Source organism: Falco rusticolus, chromosome 6 (genome assembly GCF_015220075.1).
Source record: "Falco rusticolus isolate bFalRus1 chromosome 6, bFalRus1.pri, whole genome shotgun sequence".
Classification (NCBI taxonomy): domain Eukaryota; kingdom Metazoa; phylum Chordata; class Aves; order Falconiformes; family Falconidae; genus Falco; species Falco rusticolus.
Window position 1 is genome coordinate 48,145,488 of NC_051192.1, and position 22,456 is coordinate 48,167,943.

General features: G+C 38.0%; 1 protein-coding gene across 7 annotated transcripts in view; it reads right to left on the reverse strand.

The window, feature by feature from the left end:
• UTRN (utrophin) overlaps nucleotides 1-22,456 on the reverse strand; it is a 413,274-nt gene that overhangs the window by 32,171 nt on the left and 358,647 nt on the right. For all 7 annotated transcript variants that reach the window (XM_037392250.1, XM_037392248.1, XM_037392249.1 and 4 more), the window contains 4 exons: nucleotides 19,124-19,209; nucleotides 10,229-10,386; nucleotides 7,613-7,779; nucleotides 5,001-5,112 (listed from right to left, as the gene is read on the reverse strand). In XM_037392250.1, coding sequence (XP_037248147.1) covers nucleotides 5,001-5,112; nucleotides 7,613-7,779; nucleotides 10,229-10,386; nucleotides 19,124-19,209 — 523 coding nt within the window. The remainder of the gene's footprint in view (nucleotides 1-5,000; nucleotides 5,113-7,612; nucleotides 7,780-10,228; nucleotides 10,387-19,123; nucleotides 19,210-22,456) is intronic.

Sequence of the window (22,456 nt, forward strand, 5' to 3'; positions counted from 1 at the left end):
TGGGAAACTTCCCAGCATAAAAAGTGGGGTAAAGAAACAGGTATTTAATTCCTCTAATAATTATTTTTTTAAAACTGACACTTAAGAATGCAATTAACCGATAACTTAAACACGTTTAAGTGCATATTTTCATTCCCATCCAACAAAGCACCAACAGTTTTAAAAGGCATCTCATATCCTTTGATAAAGCTATAAGATAGGATACCACAAAAATTAGGTTATTGAAGGTACAATAACTGTATTTATGGCTGTCACTGCCACATCAGTGTCGTTTGCACTGTGTAACTTTGTGAGGATCACCCTTCTGCGACCATCTTCAAATAGGGGCACTTCACAGCAGTTTCTCACCAAGAGTGATTATGTATATATTTCAGTTTACTCCAGTGAAATCAAGCTGTCATTTCAAGAGTAACTAACTTACCTCAGAATTTAACAGAATTTAAAAAATTAAGTTGCAAAATGGTAGTAGATCATGTAAGCTGGCTATCTGAGCAACTGTAAGAGTAAGACCTAGAGGAAAGCACATTGCCTAGCTGCTCGATATCAAAGGCTACCCTGACCACATAGCTATTCCTCTCCAGGCAAAGAGTAATCTCTGAACTCCCCAGCTGGAAGCGATGTTCTGCATGCAAAATAGCCACATTCTACCATTCTTACTGCTTTCTTTCATCTCCCCCACAGAACAATCCCATTTTGATAACTGTAAAGCATCATGCTTGGTGCATTGATACGCATGTCAAGATGAAACCGCTGACTTACTGATGTCAGTTTGTTGCTTATAAAACACTGAGGCTGCTTAATGTTGAGGAATGTATCTGTCTTCTCTGGATGTCAGCAGCAATTAAATTTTCAGATGACTTACCTAGAGGAGAACTCTTAACAGGCACTACTGCATATAAGCTTTGTTGTGCCTGGAAAAAATATCTCAGTCTAGGGTGCACTAGCATCCAAACAAATTCTGACATCTTGCCTATCGTGTTCTGAGCTCTTTCAGGGAAATAAAATTCTGGTCATCTGGAAGATGAAGGGGCTAACCTTTGCTGCCATCGTTTTGTATAGAAAGGGTACAAAAAAAACAGTTCCCAAAATAAGGACCTGCAGGTGAGCATAGTGGCAGAGAACTACAAAAACTGATTACACTTTCACAGAGGTCAGAAGTAAGACTACTTCAAATGAGAAAATGTGCAGAACTGCTGATTCGATATTTGTACATTACCTCAGAAAAGCTGCCTTTAAGATTTTACTGTGGACAATAGGAGTTGTGAAGTGGAAACAGTTTGGAGAAAGAAAACTACTTCCACCTGAAATCCAGAGAACCCATTGGTACAGAAAGACATGTTAATGTAACACAAGCACCACTACTGAGAGAACCTTAATTCCAAAAAAGCTAAAAATATATCATATATAGGTACTTATTTAAGATTATTCCTGAATTAGATGCTAGGAAAATCTTAAAAAAATTTTACACATCTCTGTGTGAAACTCTACATTTAAAAAATTATTTCTCATCTTTTCAGAGAAAAAAAACAATTTACAGGTGAAAAAATAACTATAACAACTTCACAATTTCTGCTCGTTAGAGACAGTAATGTTTTCAGTTCCTTACCCCACCCATCTCTAAATCCTGAATGAAAGAAAAAAACACATAACTGAAGTTCATTATTATGGATTCTTGCATTTCCAGCATCAAGAAAACTAAACTGCAAGCTAGGATGAACACTAAACGGCATTACAGATTAGGACGCAAAAACTATCTGGTGTAAATAGACCTATTCTGAAATTACAAAGCAATTCTCATGTGCTGCAAATATCATGAAACTCACTGAAACAGAGAATTGTCCCCTTGTAAATTTAATTTTTAAAACAGACTCCTTAAGCCATTCTCCAAATAATTTTAAATTTAAGTAGAACTAACAGATTCTGAGAAATCCCTTCATGCCCTAGACTGAACCGCTTACCTGAAAGACAATTCAAAGGTCCTTCCTCCATCTGTGACTAAGCTCGAGTTCTAAGTGTCAGCTTTTTTAACCAGGGAAGCACTTTTTTCCCTTAATTATTGCTAGTATTCTCAATGATAGTGATTAATATACATTAGCAGCAAGAAAGAGAAGCTAGATTTTATTAATGCAGTTTGAAGAGTACATGCATTTGTATTCTGCTTTGCCAGACTAGCCACAAAAGTAACAATTCAACATCAATAGCCTTTGAATTTGGTTTAAAAGGTATAGTAGATGTACTCTTCCTATTCAGGCTAGCTGTACTGTAATATAATAGATTTGAAGGAGCAATTTATTGGCCTTGGTACCTTCTCTTTATTTATTTTTTCTTATTATTTCACAAACCCAGCTGTGCTGTTTTTCAGATATTATTCCATTTAAACATATAAGCTATTCTACTAACTTACTACAAAGGAATTTGCAATTCTTGACCATTATATTGCATTAAATGAGTTCAATATGTAGAGAAGTTTAGCAACAAATTAGTACAACCACCATAGTACATTAATACAAAGAACAGCAAAAAATCCCACTGGATTCTTTTTGTGAAATCAATTCTTTATTCCTGACCTAATTCAGATGAGATTAATTAAAATGGATTGCATGTAGGTACTGATTATGGAAGTCAAACATATAAGAAGTTTGTTCATATAATGGGTTCTTTCTTTTAACAGAAATAGAGCTAGCAGAGTGTACTTACAGCAGTACCAGAAAAAAATTCCAAACACCATATTCAGCTTTCAGATTAACGGAGGTCAGTGTTGGACTTCTAATTTTCTGTGCCACCTAAATTATATGCCATCTCTTTTATTCTGCTCTACTTTAAACTGCCCCAATTTCTTTCCTTTACCTCCTACACACTTACCTTCCCTCACTCACTCTAATCAAGAATGTAATTGTATTCCTTTTATTATCTCATAGTAGATTCACATAACTCCTCCCATATTTCATGGAAAGATTTTGCACTTAATAATGCTTTAAAATTGTATTTTTTGCAGTGGTAACACAAATCTTCATTATAAAACAAGGTGTCCCTAGACCCAGGGTAGTAGGGATTCCAGCCATTTCCAGAATATATTTTTTGATATGAGAGTCTTCACTTGTAAATGACATGTCTCACAGTTATGTAACGTGAACATGTTTAACAAGAACTGAAAATTTCTCTCAGATACCAAATCTGCTGCTTCTGACAAAACCTGGAAGTCATCAGAAACATACCATCCTATTCTAGAGACAGTACCATACCCGATACCAGATGTAATTTGTATCTGACTAATGCAACAGGATGAGTATCTTATTCCGTGGACTGGTAGCATTATCTATTTTGACACACCTTACACATTCATTTCTGAATTTTCTGTATATTATAGGCATTAACAAAGAACATTTCTGTTCCATGAGCATGATATAAAGTAAAGATGAGGTTTGAGAGAACTTTATACGGAGAAAAATTAAAAAAACAAATCTAAGAAAAATACATCTCAGACATGTTCAGGCTGTTTCAGTTACATTGGCTAAAGAGACAAGTAAAATACCAGTATCACCATATTTTTAATGATGTCTGATAAAGGAAAGAAAATACCATAGATGTCCAGATCCAGAGGGTTAGAAGAATCATGTGAGTATGGGCAAAACTGGGCCTATGTCATACTACAAAACCAGTATAAAACCAAACCAGAAAATGACCTCTGAAAAGAGGAGAAGAAAAGAGAAAACCAGTTACAGAATATAACAAACATTAGAAATGGCTGGAAAACAACAAATCTACTTTAAAAATGTCTTCAGAAGGTAGCCTGGCATGCCAATGTATCAATCAATTCCTATCATTAGGTTACAGAATTAATGAAAACAAATTAACACAACTCATGGTTTCTTCTGATGACAATGAAGTGAAAAGACTACTTAATAGAATTTGAATTCTGCTAAAGGAGACACATTGGATGAAAAGAGGAGGAAAACACAGGTAATAAGTCCAACTACTGCAGCAAAAGACAGCCAAATAAGTCAACAATGCTTTGCTAATCAAAGAACCCACAGAACCTTGTAACACTATTGGAAATCAGCTCTATTTCATCAGCTGTAGTTATAATCTGGCCTGAATATGTTTTTCTGAGCATACAGACCTTTTGCCACTGTTGTTTAAATTACAGGCCAATTATCCTATTAATTCATTTGTGGCTGAATTAAAATTCTTCAGAATGTAAACAACTGTACGATAAAAAAATACGAAAGCAGTATTTGTATGAAGGAAGTTACCCTGTCTTCCACTTAAAAAAGTCTCCTAAAACCTTCCGTGGAAAAACTGTGTTTAAATTTCAATAGGAAAATACTGTGTTATAAAATTAATTTTTCTCTAGCTATTGCAGGCAAACCTCTCACATTGTTTTTGGTTAGAAACTGTCAATTCTGTTTTGGTTTGTTTAAGGTTTTTTTTCCAGCTACAGACCAATTTTTAAATATCCCAGTAAAAGCAATTACTCAGCAGAATGAAACGCGACATATTCCCACCCTGTTTTCACAAATCCAGCAAAACGTTGGATGGACCTGAAAACAAGTATCATGCACCTTTACATATATTAAAGTGCATTATTAGAATATTAAATATACTTTACTATATATAGTATAGTAATAGGAAAGTCAGTCCCTTTCCTCTGACATGTTCTCACCCTTACAGTGTGTGCACATGTGTTTGCGTGTACAAGCACTGCAATTACATTTAATATTCCAGCTTTGTTTTTACAAAACAAAAGTGAAGTTTAAGTTCTCTCAGAGGTGATTACTTATACTCATTTCTACAGAATCCAAACACCGCCCACATAAAATCAGCAGTACTAGCAAAGTCCCTGGTGACTTCCAAAGAGAAAGGCAGGAACACAGGCCCTACTAAACATATGAAAAAGAAAACCTGGCAGAATATCTAGGTGACAAAAGACTATGAAAAAGTTTAGACCTCAAATAATGCAAAAACAATCCCTTAGGAACAGTCAGTAAGTTGGTACTCACAGGTACACAATATTCCACCATTGGGTAATGCAACTTATGCCCCTTTGCTGTACGGCCAGAAAAGAAACAGCTTTGACAGACGTCATAGTTGAAATGTTTTAAGCTCCGGTACCTACGGGGACATTAAACAAAGTGATTAGAGTTTCCTAAGTTGAGCTCTAATATTGACTTTCTATTAAGCCTCATGAGGCAAATTGTTCTCTGAAATGGTGTCACCTGCTTTTCAGCAGCAGCAACACAAGACAGGGTGAGTTTGTTGGGATTAGCTTGGAAAGCACCTTGAAGTGTGCAGGTGTGCATGACCGGGACATGGCACAGCCAACGCTCAGCACAGCTGCACATCCAGGGGCACCAGTGCCAACACAGCAGCTGCGTGGGACACAGCAAACCCACAGCCCTCCTAGTCCACACAATCTTCCTACACTACACAGGTCACCTCATTGCATATTCAAAAGAAATTCCTGCCTCCTATAGCCAGGCAGAGAGCCAATGTCAATCATCTTGCTGAAGTTACTTTGAAGCAGAAAATCTTAGTCATCAGCTTCATATTTTTCTTTTAATTTTATATGTTTTTACATACCAGATAGTTTAAGTTTGTGCATAATTTTAATACTCAAAAATTCTAAACACTTTTCAGAAAACAAAACTCTTGAGAATTCATGAATTATAAAAATAATATAAATTCAAGTTGAAAAATTGCATTGATTGATTTACTTCTGTTGTTTTAAGAGCATGTATATGTATAAACAAGGTAAGAAACTTATACAGTATCCCTTGTGTTAAATATAGCTACCAGTAACATGTTTTTGTTTGGTTGGTTGGGGGTTTTTTTGGGTTTTTTTGTTTGGGTTGGTTTTTTTGTTTGTTTTGTTGTTTGTTTTGTTTTTTTTTTTTTTTTTTTTAACTGAAACCAAAAAGTGACAATTCAATGCCGGATTCCACCCACTGGTTTTTGTAGTACGGCTGTTCTCAATGGCTGAGGTTATATAATTTGTATGAAACTAGAATGAGCTAACTGAACCAAATTGAATAGCTACTGAATAGGTAAAGTTTAAATTAAAGTGCTTTCTGAGAGCAGTATCAGCACTAATACACATTTTTCCCTGCTGAGTTTTATGTTTTGTTTTGCAAGACAATATGTGTCTATAAATGTGAAGGTTCACTTTTAAGATTGCTGATGGAACTGTTTATAATCTTTACTCAGAGCCTGTGTATTAAATGGCCACATCTACCTTCTGCTAAGATGCTAGATGCTTTTGTTGCTGCAGATCTCATTGTAGAAATTACTTAGAATGAGCCATTCCTTTGCCTTCCTTTCTCTTCTTTTCTCTCTATGTCCTTCTCCACACAAAATATTTCAGTACAGACAAGATTCAGCAGCCCCAACTTATGCATCTAAAAGATATCTGAGCTGGAGCTTTGTCACCCTACACTCCCTGAAGCTTTAATTAAGAAAAATAGGAACATTATAGAGGAATTTCTTCTCCTCTTAAGACAGACCACAAAGTCTGATCAGATTAAATACTTTTGGAAGCACTCACATACCTGTATTTATACAGGTTATATTTATATATATAAATATAAATATATATTTATTATAGTAAAAGAAAAGAGTTGCTATCTCAATCTCATAAGACTAAATACAGCATGCCTAAAGCTAGGTGAGATGAAACTAACCTCAGGATTCCCATTATTATCCTTTAAAACAACAGAAAGCATGGGGAGCAAAAATTACTCATCTGCCTAGATACCTAAAAAAAAAAAAAAGTCTTAGAATCACTTAGAAGGAAGACTGCTTTATATCATTCCTAAATAATCTTTCATGACCACAGCAGAGGAAAAAGCCAGTTAAGTTTAGTCTCTACTTTTTTTTTTCTTTCTTTTTTTTTTTTTCTTTTTTCTTTTTTCTCCATCATTTTGTACACTGGAGCAATCAATTCACAAATCCATGTTAGTTGTAACAGTACTCACTAAGGGTACCAACTATCCCATGCCCCGTAGTGATAATTCATAGTAAAATCATACAGTTCAGGAGGATAACACGGAGAATATGCCTAGTGCCATTTTTTCTTTTAGAATTCACAGCTTCCTTTGAACAGGCAAAAGTTAGATTACATTCAATGTTTTAGACAGAAACTGTGCAAGTCTCATCACAGCAACGTATCTATGTTTGCCTCAAGCAAGGAAAGATTGCTGTTGAAGGGTGTTTAATATTGCCTGGCTTGCGTTAGTTTCCCAAGCCTTATGGTGGACAGCAGGCAGACAGCTGCATTTTTTCTTACTGATCAGCAACCTATTGCCTTGTGCTTCTAGAATACATGGGGTGCATTTATACTTCACTTGCTACTTGTTGGATCCACCAATACTAAAACTCCCAGTGACACTCACCCTACACACCTGTAATTTATAGCACCCTTGGGTGTCTAACAGCTGTACTGCAGGAGCCAGAAATGCACTGGCTTAGGTCATACTGTGGCCTCACCGTGGGTGGCAGATCCCACCTTAAAGCAGGGAAACAGTGGAAAAACAAACAAAGAAATGTACTTTTTGGAAGACTTAAAAATATGCATATATTTTCAGAGAAACCTTGCACCCAACTCCCGTCCTCTTACCTAAAGCCAACAATTGGACACTCTTTACAGATGTTGCACTTGGCCTGATGTTTTGCTGTTTCTGCAGCTGCCACGCGGTGTAGAACTGGCAGCCATACCATAGACTGTGGCTCTAAGCGCATCCAATCTATAAATTGTTTTACAGTTATTTCCGGCTTATTGTGGTTCTGTGGAGAGAAAAAAACCCCACACCTAAATTAAAAAAACCAACCAAACAAACAAAAAACAAAGACACACCAAAACAAAAAAACACAACAAAAAACCAAACCCAGCATACACACACATGTGGTTTTTCCTTAGAATTCAACTAAAAAAGCCCCAACCACCAGTGTCAGCCCTTTCCATGTCAGGTTAATGTAAAACCAGTTACAGGACACAAGAAATAACCTCGATTAAAATGCAAATAAAGAAAACAAGTTAATAAGAAGACAGAGGACTAAACAGCTGTGATAGAGTAGACAGATGGTAACGAAGATGAAGGGCACAGTAAGGGAGTAATGGAGTCCATAGTAAAGCCATCTTTGAACCGAAAAGACTTGAGAAAGAAGTAAGGGAGCATGAAAGGCTCGGTTCAGACATGCTAAAGACATGGTCGTCTTTTGAGTTACGATCAATGCCAGACCACTGAAAGTCAGTAGTGCTTGCATGTATCTACTAACTGCCATGAGACTCATGCAATTCTTTTTTTAAATTGTGTTTTGACCCCAAGGTATTGTTTCAAGTTAGCACATTAAAGAAACACACGCATAAACAAACAGGTGAATAAGCAAGTAATGAGAGAAAGAAATCTGCCATTTATAGGCAATCACTGCAAGAATACAGCAGAGCTCAAGTATTAACATGATTGTTTTGAGAAGCAAACAAACATGCTTCCACATTCTCTTTGAGCTGTAACCACCAGAGAAGCCTAGCTGTAAAGGTATTCTATTCATCAACTTTGTCAGCAGTAAGAACAGAGGTCATCTTTCTGAACTCACTGGAAGCAACAGAAAACAACCTAAAACAAAAGTTATTCTTAAACAGTAACACGTGATGAGAAGCAACACTAGGTTTCTTAATCTATTCATAGTCCAAGTTGATTTTTACCAGTAAGAGGGAACAGGATAAAAAAAAAAAAAAAAAAACAAAACACAAAAAAAAAAAACCCACACACACAACAAAAAGAAAGTAACACTCTTTCCCCACCAGCAAAATACTTGTTTTCACTAGGCTGAGGTAACTGTCATGCAGCTGCTTGCTTTCTCTGTGCTCTCTTAACAACCAGGGCCTGAACTTGAGCTATTCATATGAGATGAGGGATGCAACCTCATCATTGGTATACTCATAATATTACATCAAATATTTAAACTCTACCTTGCTAGCACCCCTCACCCATAATTGAACATGAGAGAGGGCAGATTCTTGAGGGACATAAAGATCATTCCTCTGTCACAGGAAAGTCTGCAACTAACGAATTAATAATTTATTTCAGTATGACTGGAACAACTCAAGATCGGTGATAGATGTGTCAAGCACCATCCCTTACTGTCTGAAGCAGCAGGAGAAGTCTTACATGGCTAATTGGGCAAACAAACTTCCATAAGTATCTACCAAATTATTCATGATCTGGTCAGACTCTCTTCCAATTCCAATCATCTCAGAGTCCAGAAATAGATCTAATAGTTCTCAAAAAAGCTAGCACAACTGAATTTTTCAAAGCACTGGATGAAGACGTAGAAACGTCTATGAAAGAATGGCAAAAGAAAAATGCTCTAGAAGTTCACTATAATACTTACTGTTCAATTCAATAAAATCAGAAATATTCAAGCCAGTAGTTTTATATATGTCATAGTGAATTTTTAATCCATATAGAACTTCTGACAATGCTGCCACTTTCAAATAATACACTCAAGCAGTATAGTTATCATTTGCAAACAGTCAGAGCCCTAGGCATCCTTGACAAAGTCTGAGTTAGGCTGTGTTCCATTATGACATCCTCTTTTTAATTCTCATCTTCTTTAAACAGACGCTCCTTGCAGCCTCATTAACCCCCTGCATGTAGTGTGGAGCTGAACAGCAGGCTGTAAGACAGCTTTATTCCATGTTCTGATCTGCTGCATAAAGGCTTATGACATGTAAATGTCTATGCTTGACGTTTCATACAACTGCAAGGTCTTTTGCCAGTAAAATAATGTTAAATAATTTCTTGATGCACAAGGTCAAAAATTACTACCAACATCATTCTCTTGTTCTGTTGAGATCATGTCTTGTTCCAGCAGAGAAAAGCACGTTGTTCTCACAGTATCAGGTTGCTTGGAACGATGCAAAGCAGGATAATTGGCTGCTACAAAAATTTTTAACAGCTTTTAGAGCAGGCCGGTATTGTCAAAATCACAATGGTTTATATATTCTTTTTGCTAAAGGTAATTTGTTTGATCCTCTCCTAAACCATAAACCATCTTTTATAGCTGCATTTTCACAATAACTTCCCACATTCAGTTGCAGAAGCATATTCATTTCTCTTCAAAATTCAATGGATGTTTATAAATTCCTCTCTTCTTTTTACACGACATGGAAGCGAATCTTAAGACTTCAGATAGAAGGTTTTTTTCCACATAAAAGTCTTTGTTATCTTACCTGTTGGAAGCAGCTACGCACACTGGGCTCAATGTTGCTGCCACCGAAGGCTGCCACTTCCCCGAGCTGCCGTGGGATCTGGATAGCATCGTGAAGCAGCAGGCCCAACTGCCTCTGGTCGCACATTTCTGTGGGGCCTGCCACCTCCTTGAAGAGATCTGCAACACCGACAAGAGGCACCAGCTCATTTCATTTCCATGTACACCCCCTTCTATTCAGTAATGTTGCAGCTCAGGCTTTATAACTTCTGTAATTTAGTCGTGGTTACAGATGGCCACAGTCCCATTTACAATAGTTTACCCTCATCTAATCTTGACTTTTTTGACTACGTTTTCTTGATCTGTAACCACACAAATGAGAAAAGTAACACCAAATCAATGGAGCTATATTATGGTTTTTTATGGCATCTCGTGATAAAACTGTACGTGGCAGCTCCTGTTTTACCTAGGAGCAGCCGTGTGACAAAACAAAGACACATCACAAAATCAGAACAGCTTTCTGTCCTATTCCATCATTACCATGTTGCCCCCCTAATATTAGGTTTTCTATGTTATCACCAGGGAAGGACACCTTCCACAAAGCACAGGAGTTCTCAATCCCCACGTGTAAGAAACCAGGAAAGGAAGGCAAGAGAGTAGCATGGCTGAACTCAGACCTGCTGGTCAAACTAAAGGGCAAGAAGGAAATGAATAGGCAACAGAAGGAAGAGTATAGGGATCTGCCCAGTTGTGTAGGGATGGAGTCAGGAAGGCCAAGGCACAGCGGGAGCTGAACTTTGCAAGGGATGCAAAGAATAATAAAAAGGGCTTCTATAGGTATGTCAGCCAGAAAAGGAGGGTCAAAGAAAGCATACTGGCCCTGATGAGCAAGACTGGAAAACTGGTAACAACGGACAAGGAGAAGGCTGACATACTCAATTTTTTTTGCCTCAGTCTTCACTGGCGACCTCTCTTCCCACACCTCTCAAGAGGACGGACTGCAAGATGGGGACCAGGGGAACAAAGTCCTCTCCTACTGTAAGAAAAGATCAGGTTTGCGACCACCTGAGGAACCTGAGTATGCGTGTCTATGGGACCTGATGAGATGCATCTCAGAGTCCTGAGGGAATTGGCTGATGTAGTTCCCAAGTCACTCTCTGTGACATTTGAAACATCATGGCAGTCAGGTGAAGTCCCTGGTGACTGAAAAAAAGGGAAACTTTGCATTCATTTTTAAAAAAGGTAGAAAGGAGGACCTTGGGAATTACTGACCTGTCAGTCTCACCTCTGTGCCTGCAAAGATCATGGAACAGATCCTATTAGAAGCTACACTAAGGCACACGGAGGACAGGGAGGTGATTCAGGACAGCTAGCATGGCTTCACCAAGGCAAGTCCTGCCTGACCAACCTAATGGATTTCTATGATGGAGCGACTGACTACATGACTGGACAAGGGAAGAGCTATGGATGTCATCTAGCTGGACTTCTGTAAGGCCTTTAACATGGCCCCCAACAAAATCCTTCTAAAATGGAGAGAGATAGATTTGATGGATGGACTCTTCAGTGGATGAGGAATTGGTTGGATGGTTGCATCTAGAGGGTAGCAGTCAACAGCTCAATGTTCAGATGGAGATCAGTGACAAGTGGTGTCCCTCAGGGGGCCGTACTAGGACCAGTACTGTTTAGCATCTTCATCAGTGACACAGTGGGATCAAATGCAACCTCAGCGAGTTTGCAGACCAAGCTGTGTGGTGCAGCTGAGATGCCTGAGGGACAGGATGACAGCCAGAGGGACCTGGGCAAGCTCAAAAAGTGGGGCCATGTGAACCTCATGAGGTTCAACCAGGCCAAATGCAAGGTCCTGTGCCTGGGTCAGGGCAACCCCTGGTATCAATACAGGCTGGGGGATGAAGGGATTGAGAGCAGCCCTGAGGAGATGCTGGATGAAAAGCTGGACATGAGCTGGCAATGTGTGCTCACAGATGAGAAGGTCAAATGTACCCTGGACTGCATCAAAATAATTGTGGTCAGCAGGGTGAGGGAGGTGATTCTGCCCCTCTGCTCTGGTGAGACCCCACCTGCAGTACTGTGCCCAGCCTTGGAGTTCTCAGCACAGGAAAGACATGGACCTGTTGAAGCAGGTCCAAAGAAGGGACACAAAAGTGATCAGAGGGGCTGAAGCACCTCTCATATGAAGAAAGGCTGAGAGAGTTTGGGTTGTTCAGCCTGGATGGAGAAGAGAAGGCTTGGGGGAGACTTTATTGCAATCTTCCAGTATCCTTCTAGTATTTAAAGGGGGCTTATAAGATGGAGACAAATCTTTTAGCAGGGCCTGTTATGATAGGACAAGAAGTAATTGTTTTAAACTAGAAGAGGTTAGATTTAGAATAGATATAAGGAAGAAGTTTTTTACAAGGGTGGTAAAACCCTGGAACAGGTGGCCCAGAGAGGTGGTAGATGCCCCATCCCTGGAAAAAATTAAGTCAGGTTGGATGGGGCTCTGAGCAACCTGATCCAGTTGAAGATGCCCCTGCTCATTGCAGAGGGATTTGTCTAGATGACCTTTAGAAGTCCCTTCCAATCCAAACTATTCTATCATTCTATGAAGAAGGAAATAATATTGCAGAAATCTGTATCCTATGCTAAAATATATGCCACCCTTCAGTTGGCTGGGGACAGAAGCACATTTGCTCTGAAATGAGGCTACAAATTACCACGAGTCACAGCTGGCCACGTGAAATAGCTTAAAGCAGAAGCCAGCAAGACAATTCAAGCTTAACATTAATCACATTTACTTCCCAGATAACCATGTCTGCTTCCATGTACTTTCCCCTTACTGATTCCCTTTTCCTAAGATAGGTGTGAGGCCACGCAGTGTAAGTAGACCTTCCGGGAAGACTGCAGTGACAGAAAAAAATGAGGCTGAAAGGGATTCAAGAAAATTGCTCCAAATACAGACACTGCAAAGACAGACGTTGCTTGTACCTACTTAAGAGTAAAGCACTGAATTAATAGGTCCATCTGCAATACAGATAATATTTCTTAAGTGTTTAACACATTTCTTTTGATTGAACATTTTTAATTGTTAAAACTTTCAGCTGAATTTTTTAACATGTTTCTGCCAACAATCCTTGATTTAGGAACTTTGTAGCTGTGTACATTAATATTTACCCACAAGATGAAACTAATTCAGTGTTTAAGATATTTTCAGGAGAATCTCAGAAATATTTTAGAATTCTGTGATTGGTACAAATTACAGAAGAAATGGAACTGAACTCATTGTATTAATTCCAGTTGGCTTTTACATTTTCCTTTTGCACTCAAGTGGCTGGCTTAGATTAAAGCTCTAAGTAATCTTAAAAGAAAAAAAATATAACAAAATCAATTTATACTATTCTTCTACTTTTCATGTTTCCCACAAGAAAAAACATTAACAGATTAGAAATACATGAAATTTGAAAATTCAGTCTGACTGCACTTCTGATTGAGAAACAGACAAGCTTTGTTCAGAAACACTCAAGAGAAACTCTGTTATTACACTGTGTAAATTGTTTTGCCCTCCATTTGGAGCAACTGCCAAGCTTTGTCAGTGTGCTTCAGAAAGCCTGGTCATACTTTTTGTCTTGGCAAAGGAGGCTGAGTCAGAAGAAAGGATTTGCACAAAACAGAAATCCAGACGACCGAATTAACTTTTAGAGTTTCTTGCATTTTCTTGCCCCTTCTTACTTAGTCAAACAAATACTACAGCATCTTCAGCACTCAGTGGTGAGAAAAAAAACTCCACAGACAACAGCAGTGACAGAACTATTACTGCATGGCTGCAGGCTCATTTTGGCAATCCCAGATCCTGGCTAGCTTCTCCAGCTGCAGCTGGGACAGTTTTCCAGTTTCTAAGAGTCCGTTTAAGGAATCTGATAGGGTAAAAATAAATAAATTTTTAAAATGCCTGTTTTATTCTTTCTGTTTGTATCACTCTGAGTGGAAACAGGCACTAAAAGAAGAATAACGCATTAAGTGTGAGGAAGATGAAGTGAATTCCTAAGCCCTAAAACTTCAGTTGATTGGGGAGCTAATAAATAGAGGGAAAATGATGTGGCAGGAAAGGGAATGATTAGCTAGGGTTGAACCAAATAGGAAATCAGCAAATACCTTTGAAGAGCTCAAACTCTCCAAAACACTTCCCTTAAAAAAAAATTTATGCTTAACACTAGCAGCTGTGCCATAACCAAAGGGTGTCCAAGTGCAAGGGAGTTCATGCATGGTATACTTTTCTCCCCAAACCCTCAGTGCCTTTGTGTGTGTGTGATATGACACACAGGAGGAGAAGCCCCTAAAGTAAAGGTATGGCAAGCCAAAACGTTCTCGCTACCTGGGCTATCCCCTTAAAGTAACCCACAAGCTACTCCCGGGCAAGCAAGGCATGGTGAGAGAGCTCTCAAGTGGTAGACATATGGGAGAAGGGGTCATTTTAGCTCTGACAGGGAGCACCCCAACACCACACCCATGCCAGTGGGCAAAGGGACCCTGTACATCACCCATCAGCAATGTCAGAAACCACAAGCTCTTGTAAATGGAGCTTATTAATATGTACATGTATTTTATGACTTTACACATAAAATACATTGATATAAAGCTCAAACTGTAAAAGAGACTCTACCAAAAGGAAAAGAAGAATGATTGGGGTAGCAAAAAAAAAAAAAGATTATTCAGACCTGAACCACAGGAAAAAAACAGAAACAATTAAAAAAGAAAAAAATATCAGTTAATCTTAAATTAAATTCAGCCTCACACTAGTATTCTGAGGATGACATCCAGCAGGGCTCAAAACTGCAGCTTAGCTGGACAACCTGAAGAAGTGTCCTTGTTGGTACAGAAGGGAATACTTAAAACTGTTTGAAAAGTTTATTAAATTCCTACCAAAATGGTAATAAAAGTCTTAGTAGTAAGATGTTCATGACACACATCTTATGTTGCACTGTTACAAACAGGATGCATATTTTTTCTTCTCTTTTTTTTTTTTTTCTTTTTTAAACTATCACAGTGTCAGTTACAAATGGTTTGAAAATTAACAACATAAACATAAGAGTGAAAAAAAGACATTCCAAAGATGATGTATATCACTTGAAAATTGAACTGCTTCACAGCTGAGATTTTTCAAGTAGGTTTTTTTTTTTTTCACCTCAGATCCTACAGTTTTTATGTATTAAATTATATGAACGAAAATCTACACATTAAATAAAACTCCACATGTGTTTTCTGTTTCTGCTGCCAGTCTGGGCTTTCTGTGTTAAAAATGAGCTCAGGTAAGAGTGAAAAGCACACAAATGTACTCCTAGTTATTATACAGTGCTATTACTTCTCTCCACTTCTAAAACTCAAAAAAAGGGAGGGAAGATAAAATTCCTGCTGTCCCTCAGGAAATCCATACTCTGAGACATAATTTTTCTCCTGATTGCACAACTAGGCATAAAACCCGCTGTGAATAATCACACATGCAAAATCATTTTTTTTACTGCTGCTAACACTTGCTGATATGATTAAATTTACCTTCCTAGAACATTTGGGACACTAAAATTGAGTGGTTAAAAAAGTTTCATTTTTACCACAGCATTCAGAAGTCCTGTAATAATGTACGAACAACTGATGGTAAATAGAAAGTGTTTTGTTTATTTTGCTGAGTATTTTGGAACTAAACTAGTATTAACTTTTGTCATGTGCATGTTGTTGGTTTTTTTTGTTTCTTTTCCATTTTTTAAGGCTACTTCTATACCAGTGAACTGAACCGCAGCACCAAGGTCTAAACCCAAGCACTGGAATGCTGTTGTCTCTATCTTTAAGCCACTATACCCATTATGATTTTGATCAAAGTTGACTAACTCTCCCACAAAATAACCAGGAATGATGTGAGAGTTAAGTAGGGTCTGGAGTCATTTACAATAGGTAGCTCACACGTGGCCCCCTTGGGCTGGAGAAAAAGGGGAGCATAACATGGATACTGCCAGATGAGGTTGTTGGAAAAGCAGCCCTAGGCTATTCACCCTACAAGCATAGGTGTAACCAACTCACGGCAACTTTTATTTGCAGGTCCATTTTTATTCACAGGAGCACCCAGGTGTGTACTTGAAGTTAAGCATGTCTTTAAACATTTTCAAGAATATGCATTCTTTAATTGAGGCTTCAATGTTTCTTCTAAAGTAATTGGGACTTTTAATTAAAGATCCATTCTCATGTCAACCCTGAAGTCTAGCATCTTAAAAAGAAGCTTAATTAAAGAAAAAAAAAATCACAGAAGTTTCTCTGGCAAAACAGTTTTTAAAAAAATGTATCAAGTGAGGACATCCTACCTATACTGGAAATAATGTACAGTTAACAATTTTCAATGGAAATGAATGTGAATTAAGATGGCTGTTAACCAACCAACCAACCAACACCAACCCAACAACCCCCCCCCCAAAAAAACCTCAAAAAAACCAAAACCAAAAAAGAGAAAGAGAAAAACGCTTCACATTAAAGAAAGGAAAAAGAACAAAAGCTTCATTTCACCAAAATGGTAAGTGAGAAAGATGGAGGTCAACTGCACTGGTAGACTGAAATTTTGTCCTCTGTCAGTTTACCCTATTATTTCATAAACCCAATGTCTCAGCAGCCCAGAAATGATGTTTCTTCAAGTTAATCCCCAAAAGGCTAGTCTCTGGAAAGGCTGAGGTAGAAGACACCTGAGCAGTCTGGTTAGAAGTTTTACAAAGGATTGAAGAGTTCATCTGGAAGTTTTTAAAAGAAGAAACTTCCCCATTTTGCTGCCAACTACTCTGAGAAGAGCATGCCTCTCAGACTACAACATTTAAGACATGGTCTGTGCTCTGCAAAGGGCTCCAACTGCAACCATATGATGACTGCCATGGTCAGAGGAGCCTGGGATCAACAACGCCTCAGAAATGCTTAGAAGAAATATGATCAAAAGGAGGAGCAACTGTCAGGAGCTGGTCTGAGAAAGGGAAAAAATCAGAATACAGGTAATTTGTACTAAACACTCTACCGCTCTTTCTTCCAAGTGACTTAATTTCCAGAAAATACTTGCCATTTCCATTATGATTTTCACTGGAGGACCTGAAAGCTCAACAGATAATGAAAAAATTTCTCACAATGGCAGGCAATGAGTAGGTTGTTTTACAATCAAAACAAACAAGACAGCTCTCACCAAAGATCCGTCTGTGCCCAAGGACCCCAAAAAGCTGTCTGCAAAGCCACCGAAGGCCAACAACCAGTACCTGACACTATTACTTACTTCTTTCCTTTGACAAAATTTCTTTCAGATTGAAAAGTTTTTTTGTGCCAATTTAATGGTTTGTAAGGACAATACAGCTGACAATAAAGATATCAAAGCCTCACCCACTGATCAGAACAGGAGTTACAACAGCAACAACAAAAAAAGGTGTATTATCTTAATTCTCTGTTTCAAGAAGCTGAGCAACTATTTCAATTTCAGATGTATTTCATATTGAAGTTACGGTCACTTGGTACAAAAGTCTCCTGAGACCTTTTCTGTACTAACTTTTTAGGACTCTTCACTGCAACCTTCAGAAAAAAGCCCACCTTGTTAACAGATTTGGAAATCTGCAGCCACTATCAGCTGCCATTTTTATTTTACTAGCAGACACAAAGCAACAACGTAAAAATTAATCTGACCTAGTAATTTCCTCCTTCTGCCTCAGTGCCTGTATTTGGTAAACAGTAAGTGTAGTAGTTCGTTACTGATAGCAATTTAATGTGAGTTTAGTCCCAGGTTTTAGTTTTTTAAAAGCATCTTTCGATAGGGTTACCATTATCTGCAGTCTAACTCCTATACTTTACAAAAGCTTCTTAATTCACACCAAATGGCAGACTACCCCCTGAATTGTCACTACTGAACATAGCTATGTTTACCAAGCTCTTTTAATTATGGACTGATCCACAGATATGTCCAATGACATAGGGAAACTAAAACTCCCAATGCCTTCTTAGTATGCCACTCAGATTCCAGAATATGCCCCAATGCATAAGATACCTGTACTTTTGCTCAATGTTAATAACCAAGATTACATTACCTACAAATGCTTCTAAGGAAAGCAGAAATTGTTGCAGAGCTTCAACGGTACGTGACAAATACAGTCCTTTACATTTTACGTGGGTTTCCAAAATGTATCAAGGAACTACTGCAAACAATAGCAATTTTTAGGGTATGTGCACAGTATATACCTGTACATCACCTAGGATGCTCTTATATAGTGCTTAATCTCTGGTTCTGTATTTGTCAGGCAGGTTTGCTACAAAGTTACTCAATTCTCTTCTGCTCCTGCAATTATTTTTGTGAAATATTTCTATACTACTCCGTGTTTTTCAAGCTTGTGAGACTACTTAAATCAACATAATTTAAACTTTAATTGTACAGTTCTGGCAGAAAGCACATATACTGGAAAACCATTTTCAGAGTTCAGATCACCTCTCTCATAGACCATAAAATACAATTACTGGATTTTGATGTATTTCTTTGCTTTATCAGACTTATCGATCTGTTCCAATCAACACTGACTTGCTTGAATTTTCTGTAAAGATACACACATACTCAAGAACAGAATCAGTCAAATAGAATACTTCTCCAGCTTCTGCGTGGCTACAGCCTCCTTTGCTTCTGAAGAGTGCAATACTGTGCATTATGCTGATGCATAATTAATATCAAAACTTTCCAGTCAGGATATAAATCCTACTCTCTCTGTTGTCACTGATGAGAATAGAAACAACAATTTTATTTCACTTAACAAGAAAACTGTCTTGCTACAGGCATGAGAAATGTGTTACTACAAATTTTGCTACATGTGTTGTCATTGTACATGACTTAATGACATAAAGTAAGCATTTTATAAAATACATTCTTCCTTACATCTGTACTTCTCTTCCAGAAGGCCCTTAGAAAGAGACATCAAGCCAATTTTCAGGGACTGCACACGAATTTTTCCAGTTCGGCCACTGAAATTATAAAGATAAGACAATTCAATACAGTTTAATTTTATCTCATTCCAACTCGTCTATTAAAAAATGCAAAGGCGCTGGTGAGTTCTACTTCAAATACACTTCAAATCTCAAAACAAATTAATGCTACAAATAATTTAAGAATTCTTCCCTTATAAAAGCTCAGCTCACCTTCTAAGCAGTTTACATGTCAAAACAGTTTGTATTACTCCAAAAGGGCAGATATTTAGCTCAGTAAAACTCTCAACATGATTTAATAATGTGATATACACAGAAAAAATACACCAGTAGACAGCAGGAAAGCCTATTACTCAGTGTGAAACACAAGGACTGCAAAACAAAACCAAGTTTTCGTATCACAGTAACTAATTGATTATTTTCACTTCATTTTTTCCTTTTATGTTTAAAATGCTCTGATACACATGTGTACCAGGATATAAATAGCCAACCACATGCAGTAATTAAATGATGTGGAGCTGGTTTTCTTTAAGCAACATGCTTCAGGCTCAGCTTTGCCAACATGAAAAAAATAAACATGTCCAACCCCCAACAACCATACATCAAAAACCTTATGGAACATGAGAAAAAGTAAGTATGTACCAAAGCAAGTGATTTGAAAACTGCAAGACAAGACACTGCTCAAAAATGTACTTAAGCAATAAACCCAGGGTACATGGAAAAGCACAATTTTAAGTTCAAAAGATATTGTTAAAAGATCTGATGATTTCTTCTTTCAAAGACCAAAAAAGACGACACAATTTTGTCTTTAGATGAGACACGGCAAAATAAAAATGAGAATAGTAGATAAACTGTATATATTTCACACAAACCCTGCATTCAAGGTTAGCTGGGTCCTTCACCAGCAAGTAAGATAATACTAAAATTAATAAACTCAAACATTACTTTGGTCCCTTCTGTCATGTAGAAGTGATATATCTTTTAATTACTTCTGGAGGGGTTATTAGATCTATCTCTTTCTGTCTTACCCATTCAACATATGGTCTGCTGTCTGATTTACTTCACAAATGTTGTGCTGAATACAAAATTATTAATTTACTCCTGGGCTCTCAGTAAATTAGCTAAGCACCTTACAAATATTAACACATTTGTCTTCACAACCATCACCTAATCTAGTGAGACTATACAGCATTATCTTCTCCATTCCACAGGCTGGAACCGAGGTACAGAGAAATTATTGCCAAATTAATCTAAACCACCCATTACTTTTACTGCCTAGTTTGAAAATCAGGACTCAGTTTTGCAGAATGTTATAAAAGTGCCACCTATTTTATATATTCAAGCTTAGCTTCAAATTACCTCTTTCAATCACAGACACTACATCATTCTGGCATACTCTAACATGTTAATGGCTCATTTTGCAACCTTGATAAGGTTCTTTCCCCATTCTTTCCTGTGTAGGGTTGTCTGTGTTTTAACTTTGTATTCAATGGAAAAACAAAGCTTGACATTCATTTGGGCTTGATTTAACTCAGGACTGACCACAGCATTTGTTTATTAAAGGCAGAAATTCAGAAAAGCTTTGCAGCTAAAAGGTCAGGGCACATATGTGGAGGCTTCAAACTTCTCCAGAATTCAGCAGATTGCTATGGGGAATGTGTAAAACTTCCTTTGCACAAAAAGCATTTTCTTAATAAATTATACAAAAGAAAATTAAAAAGCCTGCAATATTACATTTTCCTAAAGAGCAACATATTTCCCCCTAGCCTTTTTCTTGGAAACAGCTAAATACTAGCACTGAAATAAGATACACAATAAAAAAAACAAAACAAAACACACCAAACCCAAACACCACTACCACCACCCTAAACCTATAGACTTTGTAGCATTGATACCTCTCATTCAATGTTTTAAGTCTGTCAAAAAGCTTAGAGAGTCACCAAACCACCGAGGTTGGGAGGGACACTTTGGAGATCATCTAGACCAATGCCCCTGCTCAGTCAGGCAGAGCAGGTTTTCCTGGATCATATCCAGTCAAGTTTTGAATATCTTCCAAGTTTTGAATATCTTCAAGGATGCAGTCTGCACAGCTTCTCTGGGCAACCTGTGCCACCGCTTGATTACCTTCACTTAAAAAAAATATATATCTTTTTCCTCTATCATAAAGCAGAATTCCCTGTTTCAGTTTATGCCTACTGCCCAGTGGCAGGACAACAGGCATCACTGAGAAGAGCCTGGCTCCATCTTCTCTACTGCTCCCATCAAGTATTTATGCACATTGATAAGATCTCCTTGAAACTTCTCCAGATTAAAAAACTCCCAGATCTCTCAGCCTCTCCTGACACATCAGATACTGCAAGTCCTTAGTTATCTTCATGGTACTTCACTGGATTTGGTCCAGTTTGTCCATGTTTCTTTTCTCCTGCGGAGCCCAGAACTGGACCCAGCATTCCAGATGTGTCTGACTAGTGCCAAGTAGAGGAGAAGGCTTACTTCCCTTGACCTGCTAGGAAGACTTTTCCTAATGCAGCCCAGGAGACTGTTGGCCTACTTTGACACAAGCTCATGTTGCTGGCTCATGTTCAACTTGGTGTCCACCAGGACCCCCAGGGCCTTTCCTGCAAAGCTATTTTCCAGGCAGACATCCTCCAGCCTCTACTGGTGTATGGGGTTATTCCTCATTAGGGACAGGCCTTTGTATTTCCCTTCACTGAACTTCATGAGGTTCCTGTTTTTCCCTTTCTCCAGCCTGTCAAGGTGCCTCTGAACGGCAACACAACCAACTAATTGTGCTGTGTGTACAAACACCTAAAAATCAAGGCCTTACAGTGAGAAGGTTCAGGAAACCTTTTAATGCTTGAAAACATACAAAATTCATGGGTATTTACAATTAAGTGCCAGCACACTATTCAGATTCACTACAGCAATACAAGCGTGCTTGTCATTACAAAATCAATTGATGAGACCACTTTAAGCAGGTCGGATACTTCTTGCTCTGCTCCTGATGAAGGTAAGCCTGAACCACTGTACTATTAACCGGTTTACAGCAAAGTTGTCTGTTCTCCATCAATACAACAGTGAAAGGCAGTACAAAAATGGCACGTTATTGACCTCTGACCTATCTTCAAGTGAAAATGGCAAAACCATTATAGCTGCTTGTCAGGAGCATTTTTCTTGTTTACTGAAGTCCATTTGTCCCTCTGTGTTGCCTGAAAAAAAGAGGACTCAGATAAAGTCTAAAGATTCATTGCCCTTATAGTGTGATGCTGACATTCTTCTCCTTCCC